This window comes from Polypterus senegalus, chromosome 17, assembly GCF_016835505.1.
Source record: "Polypterus senegalus isolate Bchr_013 chromosome 17, ASM1683550v1, whole genome shotgun sequence".
Taxonomy (NCBI): Eukaryota; Metazoa; Chordata; class Cladistia; order Polypteriformes; family Polypteridae; genus Polypterus; species Polypterus senegalus.
In genome coordinates, this window is record NC_053170.1 from 83,890,773 (window position 1) to 83,913,334 (window position 22,562).

At 37.5% G+C, this 22,562-nt stretch overlaps 2 protein-coding genes across 10 annotated transcripts in view; one reads left to right on the top strand and one right to left on the bottom strand.

Annotated features, from left to right (window-relative positions):
• Nucleotides 1-4,033, top strand: part of bptf (bromodomain PHD finger transcription factor) — a 119,806-nt gene extending 115,773 nt beyond the window's left edge. For 7 of the 8 annotated variants that reach the window (XM_039739603.1, XM_039739598.1, XM_039739601.1 and 4 more), the window contains one exon: nt 2,975-4,033. In XM_039739603.1, coding sequence (XP_039595537.1) covers nt 2,975-3,011 — 37 coding nt within the window. In that variant the 3' untranslated portion in view covers nt 3,012-4,033. Of the gene's footprint in view, nt 1-2,092 lie in introns of all 8 variants that reach the window. The other variant, XM_039739600.1, reaches the window with a different exon arrangement.
• Nucleotides 4,034-9,815: 5,782 nt separating this feature from the next.
• The window catches only part of LOC120517594, a 38,932-nt gene continuing 26,185 nt past the window's right edge, over nt 9,816-22,562 (bottom strand). The window contains exons 2-5 of one of the 2 annotated variants that reach the window (XM_039740002.1): nt 12,835-13,431; nt 11,787-11,873; nt 11,092-11,280; nt 9,816-10,694 (exon numbers count right to left, since the gene is read on the bottom strand). In XM_039740002.1, coding sequence (XP_039595936.1) covers nt 10,507-10,694; nt 11,092-11,280; nt 11,787-11,873; nt 12,835-13,431 — 1,061 coding nt within the window. In that variant the 3' untranslated portion in view covers nt 9,816-10,506. Of the gene's footprint in view, nt 10,695-11,091; nt 11,284-11,786; nt 11,874-12,834; nt 13,432-22,562 lie in introns of both variants that reach the window. The other variant, XM_039740001.1, reaches the window with a different exon arrangement.

The following is a 22,562-nucleotide window of genomic DNA, read 5'->3' on the forward strand; positions in this document are numbered from 1 at the left end:
GAAACGGTGAGCAAAATACATTCACTTACTGCGTGTTTGGGGGGGAAACGTTCCTACATTTGACATTTACTTTTTACTGTTGCTAGAAAGTGAATTACAGTGATCCCTCGCTATATCGCGACTTTCGCGGCTTCACTCCATCACGGATTTTAAATGTAAGCATATCTAAATACATATCACAGATTTTTCGCTGGTTCGTGGATTTCTGTGGACAATGGGTCTTTTAATTTATGGTACATGCTTCCTCAGTTTGTTTGCCCATTTGATTTCATACAAGGGACGCTATTGGCGGATGGCTGAGAAGCTACCCAATCAGAGCACGTATTACTTATTAAATAAAACTCCTCAATGATATACGATATGCTTCCTGCGCGGTGCTTCACACACTTAAAAGCTCTAACAGCCCGTATTGATTTGTGATTGTTTGCTTTTCTCTGTCTCTCTCACTCTCTCTGACATTCTCTGCTCCTGACGGAGCGGGTGTGAGCAGAGGGGCTGTTTGCACAGTGGCTGTTTGCTTAGAAGATATGGACACTCCTCTAAAAAATGCTGAAACACTACCTTCACATTGATCCCTTTATTGCGGCGCTTTATCGTGCTTCGCATACTTAAAAGCCCAACAGTCCTATTGATTTTTGATTGTTTGCTTTTCTCTCTCTGTCTCTCTCTCTCTCTCTCTCTCTCTCTCTCTCTGACATTCTCTGCTCCTGATGCACACTTTTTTGAAGAGGAAGATATGTTTGCATTCTTTTAATTGTGAGAAAGAACTGTCATCTCTGTCTTGTCATGGAGCACAGTTTAAACTTTTGACTAAAGGGTGATATTTCATGTCTATAGAGGGCTCTAATAATGTTAAAAAACTTATTTAGAAGGTCAAAAAACAGGTTTTCTATACACTAACTGCGAACATATTTGTAAATAAAGATTTATAAATAAAGAATCCTACTTCGTGGAAATTCATTTATCTGTCTGGAGCGGATTAACTGAGATAAACGAGGGTTTACTGTAAAACTCTGCGGAGAATATTTATAAACAGTGTGGGAGAGTTTCTAAGGGCTTAAAATATATAAAAGTAACCATACAAACATATGGTTTCTACTTAGCGGATTTTCACCTATCACAGGGGTGTTCCAGAACTCAGCCCCCGCGATCGAGGAGGGATTGCTGTAATCATAAAATCTAAACTAAAAAGAACTAAAATTTCTAAAGTCTATAAAGTTATGAAATAAGTGACTTGCACATTATATAGTAAAAGACAGATTAGATTATACTTTTTATATATTGCTACAAATAATATAAAGCACAGTTTTATTTTTTTTATGTTAGTTAATTGGCCTGTAGTTTACCTTCTATGGAAACACTTCATTGTGGGAATTCTTGCCAGGGTATTGCAATGTATGCTTTTAGTATTACTTCAGGAAAGTTAAGCTGGTGATATTTCATAGTCTTTATATTATTGTGGTCCTTATATTTGTTTTGGCTTAACTGAAAATACCTTGTTAACTCTTTTATTCCCAAGAATTTTAAAAATGGCAATGACACTTATTAGACTCTGCAAGCTTTTGGCTAAGAAGATCTTGTATGTAATGGACTTTTCTTATTAAGGTACATGATAATTATAGCAGTAATACATGGTTGAATAATAAGCAGCTATTTCAAACTTTTTATTTTTTCTTGTCCTATTTTCTGCATGCTGTTTTGGATGCACAAACAACATGTTATGAAGCATACTGTTTATAGTGACTTTACAGGTCTAGTGTTTCCTCATTTTTGCACAAGAGGCAAGGGCACACAAATATAAAAAATCCTCTTTTAAACCTACAATTTCGATATAATCCAATGCACCGTTTGACTGTGATTTTCCAGCCTGGCCTTTTCACTGTTAAAAATATTGAAATGTATGTGAAAAAGGTACCCGGAGTGACATTCTGTTGGACGAGATGATCTGGCATATATCAATGTTGATATATCTAAATTTTATATTTTCATCTAAATCTGAAATTTTCTCTTCTCTTGGGGTGTGTATGTGTGTGTTCATTCATATCGTTCACCTTACATCTATTTATGCCATCCATTTTTTTTTCCCTTACAGATTGTGATGTCATAAAGTCTGACCTAATAACTGGAATCAGATCTGGATGCTGGGGTCATAACTCTCACACTTTATCTTTTTTCATTGTGTCATGGAACTTGCTGTTACCTAAACAGCGTAAATTTTGCATTATTAAATGTTATTTAAATCACTTTTTTTAATAAAAAAAAGCCTTAAAACCAAACTTGAAAGATGCCTCCAGTGACAATCACTTTCTGGCAGCCATGTTGAAAAAATAAACCTGATTTAACTGATTTTTTTATTATTATTTAAAATTTTGAAATGTACATTGTAAAACACAAAATACAATTAGCAAAATGATAGTTTGGTGACATTAACTTTTCATTTAGGATCTCTTCCCCACCCCTTCACATGCTATGATTGGCTTGGGCGGTTGTCTTCCAACATTTATACTATTTGTTTTAAAAACAAAAACAAACAAAAAATACTTTGAATTTAAATACTGTATGTTTTAATAGACAAAACACAGTATTTTGTCCAAATAAGTTAAAAAATGAAAGATATATTTTTTTGTATGAAGGGAAGACTGGAAATTATATGCGAGGTGTATTTGGCATGCCTTCAAATAAAAATAAATACAATTTCCACTTATTTTTTTAAAATCTGTAATTAGCTTGTCAAAATAGTGCTATTTTTGTAATTTTCCCCCCCTTGAAGGTGGGAGAGGTTTGTTTCTCCCATTTTGGGTCAGCAAGAAAGGACAATTCCTAGCAACATGGCTGCTGTTCTGTGTTTTGCTTGGACTTTCTCACTGATTGGTTGACCCCTTGGCATCCTGCTTTTCATTTTTTGCACTGTGTGACGTGTCAGGCTGTGCAAAGTGTAAGGGTTCTCAACTGTTCCCTTTTTCATATTCTGTAGGTCTCATAACAACAAACTACAGTCTACAGCTTCTTAAAGTACTGAACTGTTTGCCCTAAATCAAAAACTGCAAGCATCTGGTTATCTGAGAGCCCTTTCGGAGCCAGACTTCTTTTACCCCCCGTTGGGTCTTCCCAGCAGGACCTCCTCGCCCCGTAAACCAGCATATGTTTCCAGCCAGTTGCCATAACAAGACCTGGAATGGAACAGTGGCAGCCCATTTTGGCATGAAGATGGACGAGTAATAGAGACGTCTTCAGCTGATGGCTCTCGGTAGTGGCTGGAGACTCACAGGGGCGCTTTGCGACTAATGGAACAGGTGGTTTATGTTTTTTTATTTTATATATATATATATTTTTATTTTTTATTTTTTTTAGATTTTTCATAATTTATATTTTTAAAGAGGACATGAAGGAAGCCCAAAAGTGAATATAAAGCTTGTTATCATGCCTAAAAGCAAAAGGATATTCTAAGAGCCAAGATTATAATTGAGAATTATTACTGGCACACCCTGTAGTCAACCTCTCCTGATAAGTGCAGGTCTCACCTGCAGTCTGGAGCTGTTTTTTATGTTTCCATCTAATTCCTGGTGGTAAAAACGTTTAATGTTAACACACTCCACCTTCCGTTTCCTCTGCCTGATCCTTTCTTTATTTGAAAGGAGAGTCAACATGTTGGACAATATGGGAATCAACAAGGGCTTTACAGTTGACAGTTTCTATGGGTCAGGTCACGACCTTGAAAGCAGCACTAAAATAACAAAGAAAAGCATACTTTGTCACCCAAAAGTGATGACAGACTAAAAAAGCTGAAATGCAATGTGTATTTGAAGGTCTCTTGTTTGTAAAACTTTTGTCAGATTTTGGTTTTTTGTTTTTTTGTATTAAATTTCAAGAAATATTGATGTATATGAAACATAATAAATGGAGAACCCGTTCTCTTCCACACCGATGGAGGCCTTAATTTTACTCCTTTCTAAATCAGTTCACTGCTTCAACCAAATTCCTCCATTTCCAGATTAAGGATATTAAAGAATGTAAAGGATATTTAAACCCTAAAGTGTTCTCGTCTACATGAATTTTTGATGTACTTAAATGCATACATGGTTACTAGGCAGCTTTATTCATAATTTTTTTCTTTGTCATTTGCTTTATTTGGTAAGTATGGCAGCAGAAAATCCTACAAACATGTTGTACCAGAAGTACTAGAAAATTGTGCCAGTTCTAAATAGAAAATGTATGGAATGAAGAGCACTAAGGATTCATCCTGTGATCTATGCACAGGTTTGCATCGAGATGAAAGGAAATATGTCATATTTTTAATTGCTGTGTATGGTATCTCAGTTGTAAAATGTAAGTGATTGCTGAATGTTAGAAGTCCTTATGTTTGATGGTTAAGTAATTAAACAATTCTAATAATTAGATTTCTTCAGGGGGAAGGTGATGCTAGTAACTCACTTGAAATTTGTTATGTACCTGTTGCCTCTTTACTTTGAAAAGGAATCCATTTAAAAATTGAATTACTTTTATCTGTTTGTCATCAAAATTTTATGGAAATACCATTTGTCACCTTTATATATCTATTTATTTATTTTAACTTGGTTCAAGAGTTCAGCACTAAATAACAGACCTATATGTGTGTGTCAGTCCTTGAGACACAAATGCTTGCCATTTGTGTTTTTCTGTTTCAATGTTTCTCCCTAACGTTTCTAATTTGATGCTGCTTTCATTGTACCTGCTTACCGGAAATGAAAAATTTTTGTTAGTGGGGTGAATGATTTACAAACAAGTAATCTCTTTTAAGAAAACTTCCTCAAAGATATTTTGAATGTGGTTTCAGTTTAAACATTGTTTCTAACCCTTAAACTGATTTTTATTTTATTTCACTTGAGATACATCAGCCCAGCTTTCCACTCCTTTCCAAAGATACCATGTTTTATTTCCTATTCCTGACCTCCTGCAGGGTTTGCCTTGGCGAGTGACACCAGCTTGCATGACCTCCAGCAACAAAGGCTGCCTTGTTCTGCTAGTAACTGTGTAAACTACATGACCTCGCCTTGCTGAAGGGTTTGCTTAAGTCTTTGCATCTATGAATTAGTGTATTCGGCCAGTAGAATGCTAAAAAGGCTTCGGTCTGTAGCAAATATTGCAGCTCCCTTCACAATGGTTCAGACCATATCCTGAAGCAGTCCCTGAATTGAGAGCCCATTCTGGTTGTCTTCTTGTGAGACTAGCAATACAGGTTTCTTACGGCACTTCCACCTTTACATTGCGTCTGATGATCTACTCATTTTAAAGACAGAATACATTTCCTTGCAATAGTATTCAGATTCTTGATCAGTTCTCTCATTTTAGTGAATAACAAATCATGCACTGTAATTGTATTCTTTGTAGCTTCATTGTTTTGAAATAAAACCTCACAAATTAGAAAAAGGGAAATGTTCAATTTGCATTAAGTATTGTGTTCCAACACTATAAGATTTCATTGAGCAACTTTTCGAAGCAGTAACAGCTTTTGGTCTTTTGGAGTCAATTATTTACCACTGAATTTAGCCTATTCTTAAGCCAGGTTTGCTCTAAGACATTCAGGTTAAGGGATGTCTAGTCATTGGGTATGTCAAACTTGCTAGGCTTGTTGCCAGATTATGTCAATTTAAACCACTGAAAACTGCTGGGCACTTCATCAGCACAGCTGTGCTCACCCTCTTTTGTGACAGCCAATATCTGTACAAAGGGTTAACAGCTATGATGAGTTTTTTTTCTTTTTTCCCTTTCTGTTTTGATACATGGAACATCAGACAGACTAATGTCTCTTCTATTTCTGAAGTCCGAAACACCCATGTTCCGTATTCCTTGTTGTTGCATTTTATGAGTTATACTTTTGTTGAGCATTTATTGTATGTCACCATTCATGCACACAGTGCCCACCCTCGTGATTAAAGACAAAATCAACTATTTTATCGTAGGATATTCACCTTTCTGTCCTTAAGCCACTCCAAGGTTATTCTGTGTATTTTGGATCATTATCCTGCTGAAAAATTCATTTTTGTCCAAACTCCAGTTTTCTAGTCGAATCAACAGGTTTTGTTGAAGTTTATGCTTTTATTTTCCACAATTAATTCTTGCTTGTGTTTTAATCCAACACCTAGTCCCTGACAATGAAAAGTAGCCCCACAGAATAATGCTAAACTTCACTGTAGGTGGGTTGATTTTAAGGTATGAGGAGTATTATATTTGTACCCCACCCTTTTTTGTTTGTCCAGAAACACACTATATTGGTCTCACCTGACCTCAAACTTTTCCCACATAATAACTAGAACTTTCACTTTTTTTTTTTTTTAGCAAACTCCAGGCATGTTTTTCCATTTTGAGTAATGCCGCAATTTTTGCCACCATCACACACAGGCCAGTGTTAGGCAGAGCTCTTAATATGGTTGACTAGTGCACCTTTATTCCATTCTCAGCCACTGAATTATGTTACTCTTTCAGAATCATTGTTGGCCTTTTTGTGGCTTCTCTTACCATTCTTTTCTTTGGGCAGAATTTTGAGGGACAACCTTTTCTAAGTAGTGTCTTAGCGGTTTGACATAGCTTCCACTTCTTGATAATTAACTAATTGTGCCAATTGAAACGTCGAAAGACTTGGATATTGTTTGTGACCTTTTCCTTTTTATGTATTTGTTTTATTTATCTCATAACTTCTGTAGAATGCCCTTTAGGGCTTTGATTTTTCACAACATTCCGTCAGATTCACAACCTGACTAATGACTCACTGTGGATTTTATCCATGAGTTTAAAGATTTACTAGTGATGGCCAGTTGAAAGGCAAAAAAAAAGGGACCTTTCACAAAACAGGAATTACATGCCTATGCAAACAGCATATTTGAATTTTTCTTGCTAACTTTTTTCCCAATATATAACAATATCACCAAAATGTCCACTGTCATTCTTTAAAAAAATATTTAATTGTGAAGCAAGAGCAGACTTAGCTGTGATTATTAGAAGGACAAACTCCTTTAGTTTATTCGGGTGCTTTTAAGATGGGGTGGTATGTTGGATTACTGGGTCTTGTTCCTTCACTGTGCATGTTTGTTGTTTTTCCAGACCCAGGTACACATTCATGGTATACTCCACGCACAGGCACTTTGCAGGCAAACCTGTTAGCCACATCCCAGCTACTGTGCAGTCTGCCTCCACAGAAAGACCTCCTGTGTTCTCTTAAGCTTTGAAGAAGTCTCCTTGGAGACTTGCGTTTAGAAAAACAGACATAAAAGTTAACAAAACAGCCTCCCAGCTCTGAGCTGTAGCCTTCTGATTTCTTTTAATTTGCACCGCATTTCCTAAATACCGGTGACAAGAAAATGCAATATTTACACTTGGCTCAAATAAAAAGGAATTTCTGTTCTCGTGGGCGACACAGGCAAATCCTAGTATCCTGTCACTCGGTCAGCAGGCGCTCATGCTTACCTCTTAACCCTCCAGAAATATATAAATCTAGCCTTTTAGTCGCACTCCCCATTCCCAACAGCCTCCTATCATCCTCTGGGTATTTAGTGGTGAGCGCTCGAGTTGCTATTGCCAAGGCACAAATGTAACAGTGGCCAATCCTTGTGAAGATATGAACACATGTATGGATGGCTTACCATGGTGGTGCATTGACTTGATTCTAGTGTACACTTGCTATCACTGGCTTGGTAATATAGTGGGCACACTTGAAAGAAAAGGTGTCTGAACTTTGGTGCTTTCAAAAGTATCAGTGGTTAAATTTGGAGATGAGGTGTGATGGTTTGAAGGACATACTTTGTAGAGAAGGAAGGGGGTGTGTTCAGTGACAGAGCTGAAACATCAAGTGGGATATTAAAGGAATACTCTACCCCAATGTTTTTGTTATTTTCTCCATATATTATGCAGTGATGGTTGAGAAAAATGTTTGATTTCATTTTTCATGTAGAATGGGGATGACAAAGTTTCTGATATAATTAATACATGTCTGTTGTGATCAACACTGGGCAACGGCAAACAGTATATAAAAAAAAAAAAAAAGTCTGTTAAAAAAAAAAAAATCTCACGTTCCTCTTTGCTGCATAATCCTTACATCAAGTCATCCAGTCATATACTCTCAACATTCCAACAACATTTAATTTTTATTAAAATATTGTTAATAAACCACTTCACGAAAACACTCAGGAACAAAAATGGAGCACTGACATGAATGAGCATTTGAATTGTAGATGCACCTTCCATTGTTACGTTCATATTCTTTGCTGTGGGCCATAACTGAAGTTCCTCTGGATTATTTAGCAGCAGTTTGTGAAAATGTACAGGTGAATTGGCCTTCTGCTTGTCATATGCAAGTGTCCAAGGCATATTCACTTCCTGATAATGTTTTTGCTTGTTTTTTTTTTCTTTCAGTTATTTAGTTTTATGTCTTCCCTTGCACACTTTTTGTTGGTATCAGTTGAAGTACAATGTTAGCCAGTGAATGTGGTGTTTCTAGACTTGGACTCCTGGTTAATGAATGAATGAAGGCGGAAGGGAGACAGGGTTACAATTCATATAAATACTCAGGTACATCATGCCTGAGAGTGTTTTTCAGAGCTGCTTTAATTTAACAATATTTTAATAATGTGTTGGGCCATTGTGAGTATATGACTGCATTACTTCACATATGAATTATGCAACACTAGTAATGTGAGACGTCGTTCATGGAGTTTCTGATATTAGTGTGTCTCTAGCATTGTTCACCATATATGGGAAACTTCTCCATTCTACATGAAACCCTGAAATTGAAAATTACTGTTCTTCATCACTTAAACTACATGGGGTAAGTAACATAAATACAATTTCTGGATAGAGTATTTATTTAAGTATGTATGACACAACTGAGAGTTGTAGTGATCTGGCTTCTATAACTTGACAGCCAACCAGAAATCATTTCCTCTGATGACTTGCAATGACTAGGTAAACTGACGTACATCACATTACCACATTTACTAACTGGATGATGTTGTTGAAATTGTATAATTACTCAACTTTGCATTGAAACACTAATAGGCATGACTGGTTGCTTTCTTTAAATAAATAGACATTGAAGTAAAACGGCACCAAGATGTCCCTACTCTCAGTGCACAATGGCAAACAGGCATTAACTAGACATGAGACGATTTTATTGTTGAAAAGCCAAAATCAGGTTAAGCCACTCACGTCACCCAGGATTTTTATTATTGTCAACTTAAATACAAAATTTTTTACAAAATGTGTAGTATTATACTACACTTCTTAATACAAATAAAAACAGAAACAAATGTAGCTTTGCATAAAAAAATTGCAAGAAAGTTAAAAAAAAAAAACAAAAAAAAACCAAGAGAATGCAAGCAGTTTCTGCAGCTATATTCTCCACCTTTTGAAAGTCCGCATATAACTTGAATGACACTAAAGTACACCCACATTAAGTGAAAGTCACCAGAACTCCAAAACCACATCTATAAATGGAGTTCCATTAGGAAAAATGTTAAGAACCTTTGATTCTTCTTGCTTTTTTTATATATTATTTCCTCTCACCCAAATTTTTCACAATGCTAAATATTATATTTTCTGGCTTTCATTCGGTTCTTAATTTACAAAACCACCTGCATATCATAAACTGGGTTTTAAAAAGTTACAGTAACTACAGGGAAAGGGTGATCAGTGTCAGTCCTGGATGACAGCAGAGGCTGCAGGTTTTTGATTAGAAAAAAATCCTTGCCAATAACTGGTCCTATTTAATATCATGACTTGTTAGTGTTTTAACTCTGCAATGTCAGGTCATTCTGAAATCATTGATTTTTTTCCTTTCTAGTGATATCATCCAAATGATTCAAAGCCTAAAACAAATGAATAATTTTCAGTTTTTCAGGTTCTCTTCAGTTTCCTTTTGAATATTCTGTTAAAAGTGCACGACGAGTACATACAGGTTAAAGGAAACAGTTTACGTGAATATCTGCAGGTTCCTTTCTTATTAACCTCTTATTGGTAGTAATGATCAATTTAAAAAGTGAATTCAAGCAATTTGGTTGGAATAAAACCCTGCAGCCACACCGGTCTTCCAGGATCAACGTTGCTCATCCCTGATTGAAAGGAGCTGAGTCTTAAATAGCAATTCAATTAAGTTAATCAGCAGCAAAAACTTGTCACTAATTAAGAAAAAGGTTAGAATGAAAACCTGTAGCCACGGTGGCCCTCCAGGATTGCCCAAAACAAGTGCTTGAATAGAATTCCTGCTGCTAGCCATATTCTGCAAACCTAACAAACAATACAAAATACTGTACAGGAGTAATCGGCCTTAGGGTCCCAATAAGAAGACCAGTCCTTTCCTTGTTTTACAGCAATAAACTGTCACTTTGTGCTGCTTGCTTTAAAGTCTGTAATAAATTATGAAGCGTGACACATCTCTCTCTGCTGAATATAGTAGAGTGGCAGCCTCAAGTCCAGGAGTTGGTCATTTCTAGTTGCCTACTATGTATATATTGAGCATTGTATTGTCCTGATGATTTCTTATTTGCATTTGAGTTGTAAGACATCTTGCATTCTTTGTTCCCGCTTCCGATTGTATCGCTTGACGTAGCTGCTGCTTCGAACAAGACCATCCCCTGGCCTCAGCCTTCCAGCCAGTAATCTTGGCAGCTCGCTCGGAAGATGGCGCCTCCGGTGGTAGATGTGTCCCATTACTATGTATCTGCTCCCTATGGGTACATGTGAAATGAATTGTCAGCAACACATTGTCTTAGTACATTTCCCATTTTAACTATTCATATAAACTTATTAATGAAAAGGTGCAGTTAAAAGCCACAAGTGGTCCTGTACTGCCTCTTCAACATGTCCAAGTAATGTATACTGTCAAGTTCATGAGAGTCTGCCTGACTTTCTCTTTTGAGTTGGGCTGTTGTTGTTTACTTATAATCTTTTGAATTGTTTCTGCAATATAGTGATAGAGCTTATCTGCCATGTAGAATGGTAAATGACCAGTGAGGATCTGTTGAACCCATTTAGTCAAATGGTAAAAAAGCTGCATCCATGCAGACATGTGAATGAGCACTGTCCCAAGGGCAAGTGGTAGATGTAATGAAAGTGATCACTCACCTAGTTTGAAGTCATGGCAAGGCTTGGCACATCTGTATGTTTCCAACACCAAAATGCGAACCTTGAAGAAAAAGCCATCAGGTGTGACATAGAGAGGACTTGCTCTGTAGAATCCATTGCTATTTACCAGCAACGTAACAAGGCGAATCCCACGCCGAATTATGTCCACATCATGTACGATGCCATTGACTGCTGATGGTTGAACATTAAAAAAAATAAATAAATAAGCCTTATTGTATGACTAAAATGAGTCACCCACAGGTCGCAAAAACAAACAAGGCAAATTGGGTTTTGGACTTTGTGCTAGAAGTAGAAATCAGGAAACCCATGCTGCAATTAGGGGATTCTCTACTAGTGCCCAAGTCAAGGACTCGGCATTGTACTTTGACATTCATTACAATATGATTAATGACTCTTTAACTAGCACCTGAATTTACAGAACCTAAAATGGGACAAGGAGCACCTCACAAATGGCTAGGCTGTCGTCTTTGGCTACACCGCACACCTCAGACTGGAATGGGGACCTCCCATTAGTGTCTAAAACAGGCAAGAAGCAGCTAGTGGTTGATTTGGGGATCCAAAGCTCACACTTTTCACTTATATTGCCAATCATGCAGTCTGAGTTCTCTCTACTGGTTGTTTACCACATTCACATCTTTAATAGTTGGTGCTTCAGTTCACAGTAAGATGCTCACCGAATTCACTGGAGCAGAACAATTCTCTTTCTTCTTTCTCTTTTCCACACTCACTGGAGCAGATGGCTTCCTTTGTTACATCTGTCTCTAGAATGATAAAGAGTAAAAAAAAAAAGTCTGGACACCTTAATTCCAGTTGTTCATAAGAAATGCAATGATTTACTTCATGAGATAAAAGTACATAATAAACAAGAACAGTTGCTCCAGATACTTGAAATATTAAAATGTGCGTTCCAATATAAATGTTTAAAAGTGTAACTATTCTTTATTGTTATATAACTTTAGAAGGCTTGATTCCCTAATAAAAGATCATCATATATACGTAATCACTGACTTTGAAATAGTCTGAAATAATACCTTGCATGTTAATGTTTGAAATTCATCATTTGTAACCTGGGAGCTCTTAGAGGGTTAGAACCATCAGTAAAGAGCCAAATATAAAAAATATTGTCATGTCTGTGACCAGCAACCGCAAAAAACAACATACCACATGCCTATATTGCCAATTTGCATTTTTTCTGAAAAGGTGTAATTTTGACCTCTCGTATCCCATTAGAGTTGGAATCCCTGGTGATGGTTGACATGGCCTGCACATCTTCAAGTCCTTCTGATCATTTTTGCTAAAGATGTCTATTGGTTTACTCTTTATCATGAGAGTGCAATTTCCTGCATAAAGTATGATCCATAAATGGCCTAAAAGTTTTTGTTTTTTCCCTAGTCTAGAGTTCCATAAATTTTAATTCCTTGCATAACTATACCTAAAGATTAGACCAATGGTATATCATATGTGGGGAGTTTTCTCATGCCAGTAATGTTAATACCTCTATGTTAAGTAATTCTTAAGAACACAATTATGGCAGTGCTTCTGTAGACGTAGACAATGTATCCTGTACAGACTTAAAATGTTTTTGTCCAGTGTGTCATTGGACCTTTTCTTTATTTTATGTAGTGACTTTTCTTGTTTCCCAGCCACGCAGGTAACATTAAACAGATGGTCAAGAGGTCATTGCCCACCCAGAATCGCAGATACTAACAGATGTGCTCTCACCTTCCTTCAGAGTGTGAAGTTGGTGCAGCAGACTGGACGACCGTCGGTTGAGGCCCTGCCACTGTCGTGTGCCATTTCTTCCCACATGGTACATGCTGGCCTTGCCTGGCCGGTTCTCTTCAGGATCCATATATCTGTTTTGCACTTGGGGTTGAACTTGGCTCTGCAGTCGCGAAGTTCTACCGGCTGTCTGGACGTCTTGTTCCAGATCTGGTGTGGGGAGAAAGCTGCTGTGCCCACTCTTCTGTGTGCGGTTGTTGCTGCTCACAAAGGACTGTTTGATTGTATTGATCGTGTCAGCAGCCAATGTCCGGGTCTCAATCCTGATTTTCTCACTGTTGTGCTCAGTGGGAAACCTGTGGATCTTGGTTGCCTTTTTCAGTTTATTGGGCTGTGGCAAGGGGACCACATTGCCACTCTTATGCCAGTCCTGTGCCTCCTGTTGGTTGTTGTATTTAGGCTCAGATCCAAGGGACCCACTGATGGAGAATGTTTCTAGTAGCATGGATTTAGATTGGTTGTGGGTGGCCTCCGTGTGGTCAGATGTACCAGGAAAACTTCCTTGTTGCAACTGATTGGGCATAAATACAGAAACGTCTGAAAGGGAAGGACAAATGTGAGTAACGCTGCACTTGTTTGACGGCTCAAAGTTAAGACATTCAGGGTCTGCAAAGTACCCGTTCAGTTTTTTTTTTTTTTATTATTTTCCTAGCAGAGCAGTAAAAGGGGAGAAATGATGTATGCATAAATATTTTCCTGTAAATATTTTGTTTAAAGGGCTACATAATGATAACATGAAGAGGTGATGATATTGCAAAGGTAGGTGTTTCCTGCTTTGTTATTTAAATTTTACAGTTAATCAATTACAGGTCAAGTAAACAAGCAGAAAAGAATTTACTGTTAAGTAAATTAAGAAAAAATAAAGTAAAAATTGAATTAATTCCTATTTTGTAAAGGCTATGGTGGCATTAACCTTCTTGCAGAGTTTCAAAGTGCCATTCTTATTAAGTTCTAGATTTACAGTCAGAGCTGGGATGAATAAGTCTTCTCTGACTATGCTGCTTATCTGGATCCACCTCTCCCATATCCCACTTTTTCCTCCATCTTAAAGCCTTGCTGCACACCTCTAAATTATTACTCACACCACTCCTGTGTCCCTTTGAGTGGTCTCTACAGCCTTCATGTTCTGCTCACTGCTCAAACCTTGTCTCTTCTTGATTGCATTTTAACTTTTCTCTGTGACTTTATGTCAAATTGTACTCTCCAAAAGTTAGAGTGGCCGTTTGGCCCGGCTTATGGTAAAAAAACAGAAATAAATTTGTTTTCCAGCCGCTCTGCTTGGATGCTTGCAGCATCTACCATTACGTGGCCATCTGTGAGCTGCAAATAAGTACAAATCTTAAAATAGTTTAAAAAAAAAAAACAAACAGTAAATTTTAGACCAGTGTATCTTGTTTGCTTAATAAATTATAAGATTTTCTGTCATAATATAAAACATTTCAAAATACAGTATGTGTACAGAAACTTGTACATAGTTATGTGAACTTTCTTGTATATACTAGCCAAAGTACCCGCTGTTGCCTGGGTATATTTTTATACTGACTCAAATTAAGAAAGTAAATCTTGATGTGTTTTTTAAACATTAACCCTTTTGTCATTGCTGACTGTCCCATGTGTCATCACCACTACCTCTCTATCAAATTTATCTGGTCTCGTGAATCGAGAACTTGTTCTTTTTGTGTAAGATTGTATTCCATAACTACAGTAGATCCTTGCCGGGTTTTAGCCATGAATGCTACTTCTTTGTATGTTGTGATTTAATGTGCTTTCCGTGAGTAGATGTTTAATCCCACATTAATAAACTGGATGGCCTGTTGAATAAGTGAATCATTGGTATGGCAGGTAAGTTGGGCAAATCTACTGGTTTTGTCTTGTTCCCTCTTTTGAATGCCATATTAATAAAGAAGCACCATCAACTCTATATATTAAGTTGGGTTAACTGTAACAATACATGAAAAATCTCATAAATATCCTCTCAACTGTTTTGGAGTAATTTGTAGTTTTTGTGCTTCTAATCCTCCCATTGTGCCTCCCCAATGAAATCCTTGAAATTTTGTCAAGACTGTATTTTAAATTGCATGAACACCAATGTAAATGCAAAATTCTGTGAAATGAGACATGGCTGTTTTTAAGCGATATGCGATTTTTGTGTTGGTCTCCCACCACACCACAGCGCAGCTGTTTTACACTGAAGCCTTCTTGTGTGCTATACTGTAATATGGTTTTGGGTTTACGGGTCTTATCAATGGAACATCATTGAAATTGTACAGTATTTAAAAAAATGTAACCTTCAAGGCCAAAGTATTGAGAAATTTTTTGTGTTTTGGAGCATTTTAATCATAGAGCTTTATTTGTCCCCAGGGGAAGTTGGGCTTTTTTACAGAGGCTCAATCAATTAATTGATAGATAAAAATATATACGTATGCACAATATGATCTGAATACACAACAGAATGACTAAAAAAGAAAGAAAATTTCAAAACAGAAAAATTCCGAGTTAACAGTCGCAGTTACACTGAGGCATTGTGCAGATGTATTGCTGTTTGTATAAAGGAGTGCGCGTAGTGTTTCTTGACCCACTTCTGCTGAATAATTGTTTGGCTGGAAGTCCTAAGTGTTAGTGTGTCATAGAGACAATGTACAGCATTGTTCATAATTGCACTCAGTTTTGTTTTAATTCTCTCCTTCACTACTACCTCCCGGGTCCAGAATGTGTCCCAAAACAAAGCCTGTCCTTTTAATTAGCTTGTTGGTAGGCCTCTGTTGAAGTGATGTTACCAGCCCAGCACACAGCAACATAGAACACCACACTGGCCATCATAGAGTTGTAGAAGATATGAAGGGTGTCGTTTCCCATGTTAAAGGAACACTTAAAAAAAAAAAACTTTCTTCTATAGTAGTTCTGTGTTTTGAGACCAGTCCAGCTCATCATTGATGTGGACACCCAAGTACATGTTGGAGTGCACCAAGAGAAACGAAGACAGGACTGTTCATTGTGGTGCTCCAGTGTTGCTCCCATCCATGTCAGAAACACAATCCTTGACATAGATAGGTAAATATATATATATATATATATATATATATATATATATATATATATATATATATATATATATATATATATATATATGGCTGGATGGGTACTTAAGGCACTGGAAAAATTAAACAACATAATCCTCACAGTGCTGACAGTGTTGTCCAGGTGAGAATAAGCATTGTGGAGCAGATAGATAATTGCATCCACCACTCCAATATTTGTCTGATAGTCAAACTGCAGTGTGTCCAGGTGGTCTACCACTGGAGGACTCTTGTAGTCCAGGACCAGTTTTTCAAAAGTCTTCATGAAGTGAGGTGTAAGTGCCACTAGTGTGTAGTCATTAGGTGAAGAGGCACCAGCCTCCTTTGAAACAGGAGGGACAGACTAAACAGGTGACAGAGAACATCACAAAGTTATTCAGCACAGGCCTAAAGAGCTCTGATTGACTCCATCTGGTCCTGTAGTTTTTCCTGTGTGTAGCTTCATCAGTTGTCTCCTTACTTGGTCTTCAGGTATGGACAGTCCAAACTGATGGTCGTAGGTGGACTTGTCACTGACCATTCCAGTTAGCATGGTAGAAGATGTTGATGTAGTAGGGACAGTGTGGGGAGGCTGGTCACTAGAGGAAGGTGGCAGTGGGAGGGAAATATCTAAAAATTGTTCAGGGTATTAGCCTCGTCCACATCCCTTCTAGCGCTTGAGTCCAGTAATTATGCCAGACATCTTTCATGTTATTCTGAGTGAGTCTGTTTTAGCTTTGTAAGCTTCTTCTCCTTTACTCAACTTTTTCTTTAACACTTGAGTGTTGTTCTTAGCCTCTTTGTCTCCTGCTTTGAATGCCTACTTTTTCTCATTCTGGAGACCTTTTCGCTCCTGAGCCAATCCATGGCTTGTTGTTTGAAAAGTACCACACTGTCTTTGAGGGTGATGCACTGACTGAGTCCCTCAATGTCATCCCCATGCGACTCACACATCATTTCCCAGTCTGTCATTTGGAAGAAGTCACTCAGAGCCATTTCAGCCTCCAGGCTGCACTTCATCACTATGTTGGTGGTAACAAGTTGCCATGTAATAGCAGTCTTATACTTGAGAACAAGATGAATCGGGTTGTGGTCATTTCTGCCCAAAGTTGCCAGTAACTTACACTGAAGGGCATCTTTAATGTCTGAACAGAGCAGGTCCATTTTGTTATTTCCTTGAGTGGAATGAGACACAAACTGGCTAAAAAAAAAAGTCTCATGACTGTCTGTATCCTTGATACCTCTAAAACAGACAGACTAGCTCAAATCTGTTATATCTGGATTGCTTGTTATACTCATGTACAGCTAGTGAGATTTTGAGCACTTCTGGTTAAGTCTTTCCAGTAGCTGTCATATACACTGACCACAAACTGAATCAAAATTTTATGCTTTATCCCCCACCCATATATGCAATGCCCGTCAAATATATTTTAAATGAGGTTAAAGGACTCAAAATGTGCTCAGCCACGAGTGTACTTGTGAACTTTACACACGAGGGACTGACTGTATGTGGGTGTGCTTGTAGCAGCATGACTTGGAAACAAAAATATACAGTACATTTAACTTCTTCCCAGCACATTTACTAAGACTGTGGTGAGGGCTGTGCAGATTTTGACCATATGGAAATATCTGAAGAAATCTGAGCTCCCATGAATGTGCATTGTTAGGTTTTTTTAGGGGTGCTAGGACCCAAGTAGCCCAGATGGATATTTCCAGAAGTACACATCCATAAGACCAATACAAATGTTAACCTTGCTTAACATATGTATGTGTATACAGCATGGGCAAATAACTGGTAAGATACAAATGATCAAGGAAGACTTGCATGTTAGGGTAATTTGAGTTGGTCCCACAAAGGTGCCTAGTGCTAGACTGGCATTATCTGGCTTTGACCCCACCTCCTTGGGGCCATTGAGCTGAACTGGTGGGATCAGGAAGTGGGTATAGAAAAACAAACAACTCAAACTGTGTGTTTTCTATTCCTTAATTTAAGATAGGATTAATTGTCAATCTTTATATAGTATAAAAATATTTTATGTCGTAACACAAATTATCCATTCACACATAAAGAATATACATTCATATTAGTTTATAATATTTTATTTAAAAAAAAATCTTCTAAAGTGCCTTTGGAAAGTATTCAGACACCTTCACTTTTTGCACATTTTGTTATGTTGCACAGCCTTATACTAAAATCATTTCAATTGATTTTTTTTCTCATCAAACAACACTCAGTACCCCAGAATGACAAAGCCAAAACAAGATTTTACATTTTTGCAAATTTATTAAAAATTAAAAACCAAAGCATCCTATTTACACAAATTATTCAGACCCTTTACTCAGAACTTAGTTGAATCCCGTTTAGGAACAATTCCACCCTTGAGTCGTCTTGGGTTTTGACGCAACAAGCTTCAAACACCTGGGTTTCCGGATGTTCTGCCATTCTTCTCTGCAGATCCTCTCAAGCTCTGCCAGGCTGGATGGCAGTCATCGGTGGATGAACATCTATATTCTGGTCTCTCCAGAGATGTTCATTTGGAACCAAGTCTAAACTCTGGCTGTGCCATTCATGGGACTTTTACAGAGCTGAACCTATGCCACTCCTGTGTTGTCTTTGCTTTATGCTTAGGGTCTTTGTCCTGTTGAAAAGTAAATCTTCGGCCCAGTTTGAGATCCAGAATGCACTGGAACTGGTTTTCATTATGGACATCTCTGTACTTTGCTCTATTCATCTTTCCCTCAACCCTGTCTAGTCTCCCATTCTCTGACTCTTAAAACCAGCCAAACAGCATGATGCTGCAACCACCATGTTTTACCACCGGAATGGTATGGCGAGGTGAGGAGTAGTGCCTATTTCTCTTTAGATGTGGTGCTTAGTAAATCCAAAGAGGACTGTTTCATTTATGTTCGGTAGAATGCCCAGAGGGGACTGGGCAGTCTAATGGTCTGGTATCCCTACAGATTTTATTTTTTTTCTCCAGCCGTCTGAAGTTTTTTTTTTTTTTTGTTTTTACAGTCCACCCTGGCCATTGGACCTTACTCTTATTCTATGTTAAGTAATGTTGACTTATTTTATTTTCTTATTGTGTCTTTTATGTTTCTATTCTTTATTATGTAAAGCACTTTGAGCTACTGTTTGTATGAAAATGTGCTATATAAATAAATGTTGTTGTTAGTATTGTGGCCACACTGTCTAATCTTGGTTTCATCAAACCAGAGAATCTTGTTTCTAACAGTCTGAGAGTACTTTAGGTGAGCAGGCTTTTGTGTGTCATCTGGCCACTCTGCCATAAAGCCAAGATTAGTTTGAGTATTGCAGTGGTGGTTGTCCTTCTGGATTTCTCTCTCATCTCCACACAGGTTCTCTGAAGCTCAGCCAGTGTATCCATTGGGTTTTGGTCACCTCTCTTACCAAGGCTTTTCTGCCTTTATTCTTGAGGTGTACTACTCTAGGACGAATCGTGGTTGTTCCAAACTTATTCCATTTAAGACTTATGGAGGCCACTGTGGTCTTGGGAACCTTCAGTGCTGTAGGAATATTTTGTAGCCTTCCCCAGATCTGTGCCCTAATACAATCCTGTCTCTAAGCTCTGCAAGCATGGCTTGGTTTTTGCTTAACTGCGGGACCCTCAGTAGACAGGTGGGTGCCTTTCATAATCAAATGCAGTCAATTGAATTGACCTCAGGTGGACGCTAATCAAGGTGTAGAAACATCTCAATGACGATCAATAGAATGGGATGCAAATTTCAAGGATCTAAATCAGATTTTTATTTTTAATAAATTTGCAAAAATTCCCAAACTCTTGTTTTCAGTTTGTCATTTTGGAGTATGAAATGCTGTTTGATGGTGGGGGTTAATTTAAATGATTTTAGCATAAGGCTGCAACATGACAAAATGTGTAAAAATTGAAGGGGGCTGAACAATTTCTGCAGGCAACGTATGTGATTTTGTCATTTTGGCCTCCTACATAAATAAGAAAATATAATTAGTACAGTTTATTATTGTAAATATTGTAGTAAGTCAGCTGCTCAACTCATCACCGCAAAGCAACACTGAGGATAGTGAAGTCTGTTCTGAATATCACTGGCACGCAGCTCAATTCTCTTTAGGGTGTTTATAACACACGCTACATTAGAAAGGCAACTAGCATTCTCAAATACTTGTGCTACTCTGAAATGGTCACTTTTCTGTGTAAGGGCTCACACTACTAGATTCAAAGACAGTTTTTATCTATGGGTCATACTGCTCCTCAACAGCTAATAATAATAGTAACTGCTTCATCTGTTGTCTGATTTTGAATTTATCTTCTATGAGAAAATATTTTGGACAAAAATAAATGCGCAAAGAAGTAAATGTATTGTGAAATGTGACAGTCTATTGTATAATAAAATGCTAATGTCTGTTTGTGTCCAGTACTTCAGAGCTACATGATTGGTCACTATGGCATTGGTGACGCAGTCAAAACAGGAGTTGCAAAAGAGACTCGTGAGGAGGAGGAGGAGGAAAGGCATAGGGAGCATGCTAAGAAAGACACCTTCACAGATAGTGGACAGAAGGCGAAAAAGATTCCTCGGAAATAATGACAGTCTGAGAAGCAGGCTTTTACGGGAACACATTTGAGAGACAGGGTGCCGGTGAAGAGACGTTCAGACACACAGAAGAGTAAAGGTGGCAAAGGTACACATTAGGCAAGAAATAGCAAATATTTTGGTATTCTATTACCTGTGTCCGACAGGTAGCGTGGCTAGTATAATAAATAAAAGCACTGTGATATGCAGTTTTTGATGCTTATTTCTCCATGTATTTCGATAGATAGATTGATAGATACTTTATTCATCCCAAGGGGAAATTAGTTAATTCAGTTAATTCATTGACACCATACACAACATGAAATACACCTTGAAATGAAAACAGTCATTTTCACCCATCAAAGTTAAAAATTGGGCATTAGCCCATACTGTTTTCTGGATTGGTGAATTGTCTTTACACATTTTATTATTTATACTCACATATTAGTGTTTTTATTTAGGCATAGTCACATTTCACAATACCTTTGTTTATCTGAGTATATATTTAACTTTGTCCAAAGTACTCCTCCATAGTCTCCACTGTCTGTATTCATAGTCTATTAACTGTACTGGTTGAACCACATAATAATTTCTGTGTAAATGTTAAAGCTTAGGAGTCACCTAAACATGAACGGCCACTACTCATGAACAGCAAGTTAGTGTGAGAGCATGCCATAGTCGTATGGATAGCCACCGCACAGCACAGAAACAGAGGTGGCAGGCCGTGTCGAAATGTGAAAACACAGAGCCTTCAACTGTTTTGACAGAGTGAGAGGGAGGAATAATTGTGAGTGAAATAAGAGAAGAGAAATACATTTTAAGGACATTATTCTGGCACCAAATCATTTTTTACAATATATATTTTACATATTTTTTACAATATAACTCTCAATGTACACAAACAGGCTAAGTTCAGGTATTCATCATCTGTCAGTGTTTTGCTAGGTAGCCTACTATCCTTTAAAGAGTTCGGATTTGCTAACCTTTTCAAAGCCTAAAGATCCTTTCACTGAATGAAATAGTTCTTTGTCAAGCAATGACTCTACGAGGAACCTCACAATCCAGCAAAGTGCCATTAAAGAACCATTAATTGGTAGGGTGTGTGAATGTAAAACTAATTAACAAAAATCATTTTAAACTCAGAGTAAAAATAAAAACACATTAGAAGGTTTGGTTTATCGCCAGTTTGCAGACTTTTAGGTGCTTCTGTCAAGCTACTGCAACCAGAATTAAAAAAATAACTACTGTATTTGATAATTGTGAATCTAATGCAGATAATATAAGGACAATTCATTCAGGCATGGGTCTTGGTTGATTAAAGAAAGCCTGATCCATCACCCCAGGCCTGACCCGTTACTTTCAAGTAGAGGCCATGAATGATTAGAGCAGGTGCACTGTGCACAGATAGGAAAAAGGATGCTATTTGGGTCTTAGAAGAGCACAGTGCATACATAATATAAATTCAGATGGTAGTTACCCATACTTGGCACTATTCATAAAAAGCTCATCAAAATGTGTGGGTATTTATAATAATGAGGGACCTTCTAGAAGCCAGAAGCCTTCAGCAAGAAGCACAACTCCTGCACTTCATCAAGCCTGACATACAATCATCAGCATTCCCTGCTGAAGAACTGGATGATTATTGTGCTGCTCCAATGGCTTCTCTTCAGCCTGGATATGTAAGAATATATAAATGATTATACTACATTGTGTGTGTATGTGTATATATGTGTGTAATAGATATATTATTTAGAGAGAGCGAGATAATATATATATATATATATATATATATATATATATATATATATATATATATTATTTTGATATACTTTGTTAGTCACCAAAGGGAAATTGCCTTTTTGTAAGACTTTTGGGAGTCAGAGAGCTAGGTCAGCCATTTTACAGCGCCCCTGGAGCAATTTTCAGGTTAAAGACCTTGCTGAAGGGCCCAACAAAGTATGATCCCTTCTGGCAGTAACAGGATTTGAACCGGCAACCTTCCAGATATTTGGAAGTGAAAGCTGCATTTTAAAGCAAATCTTA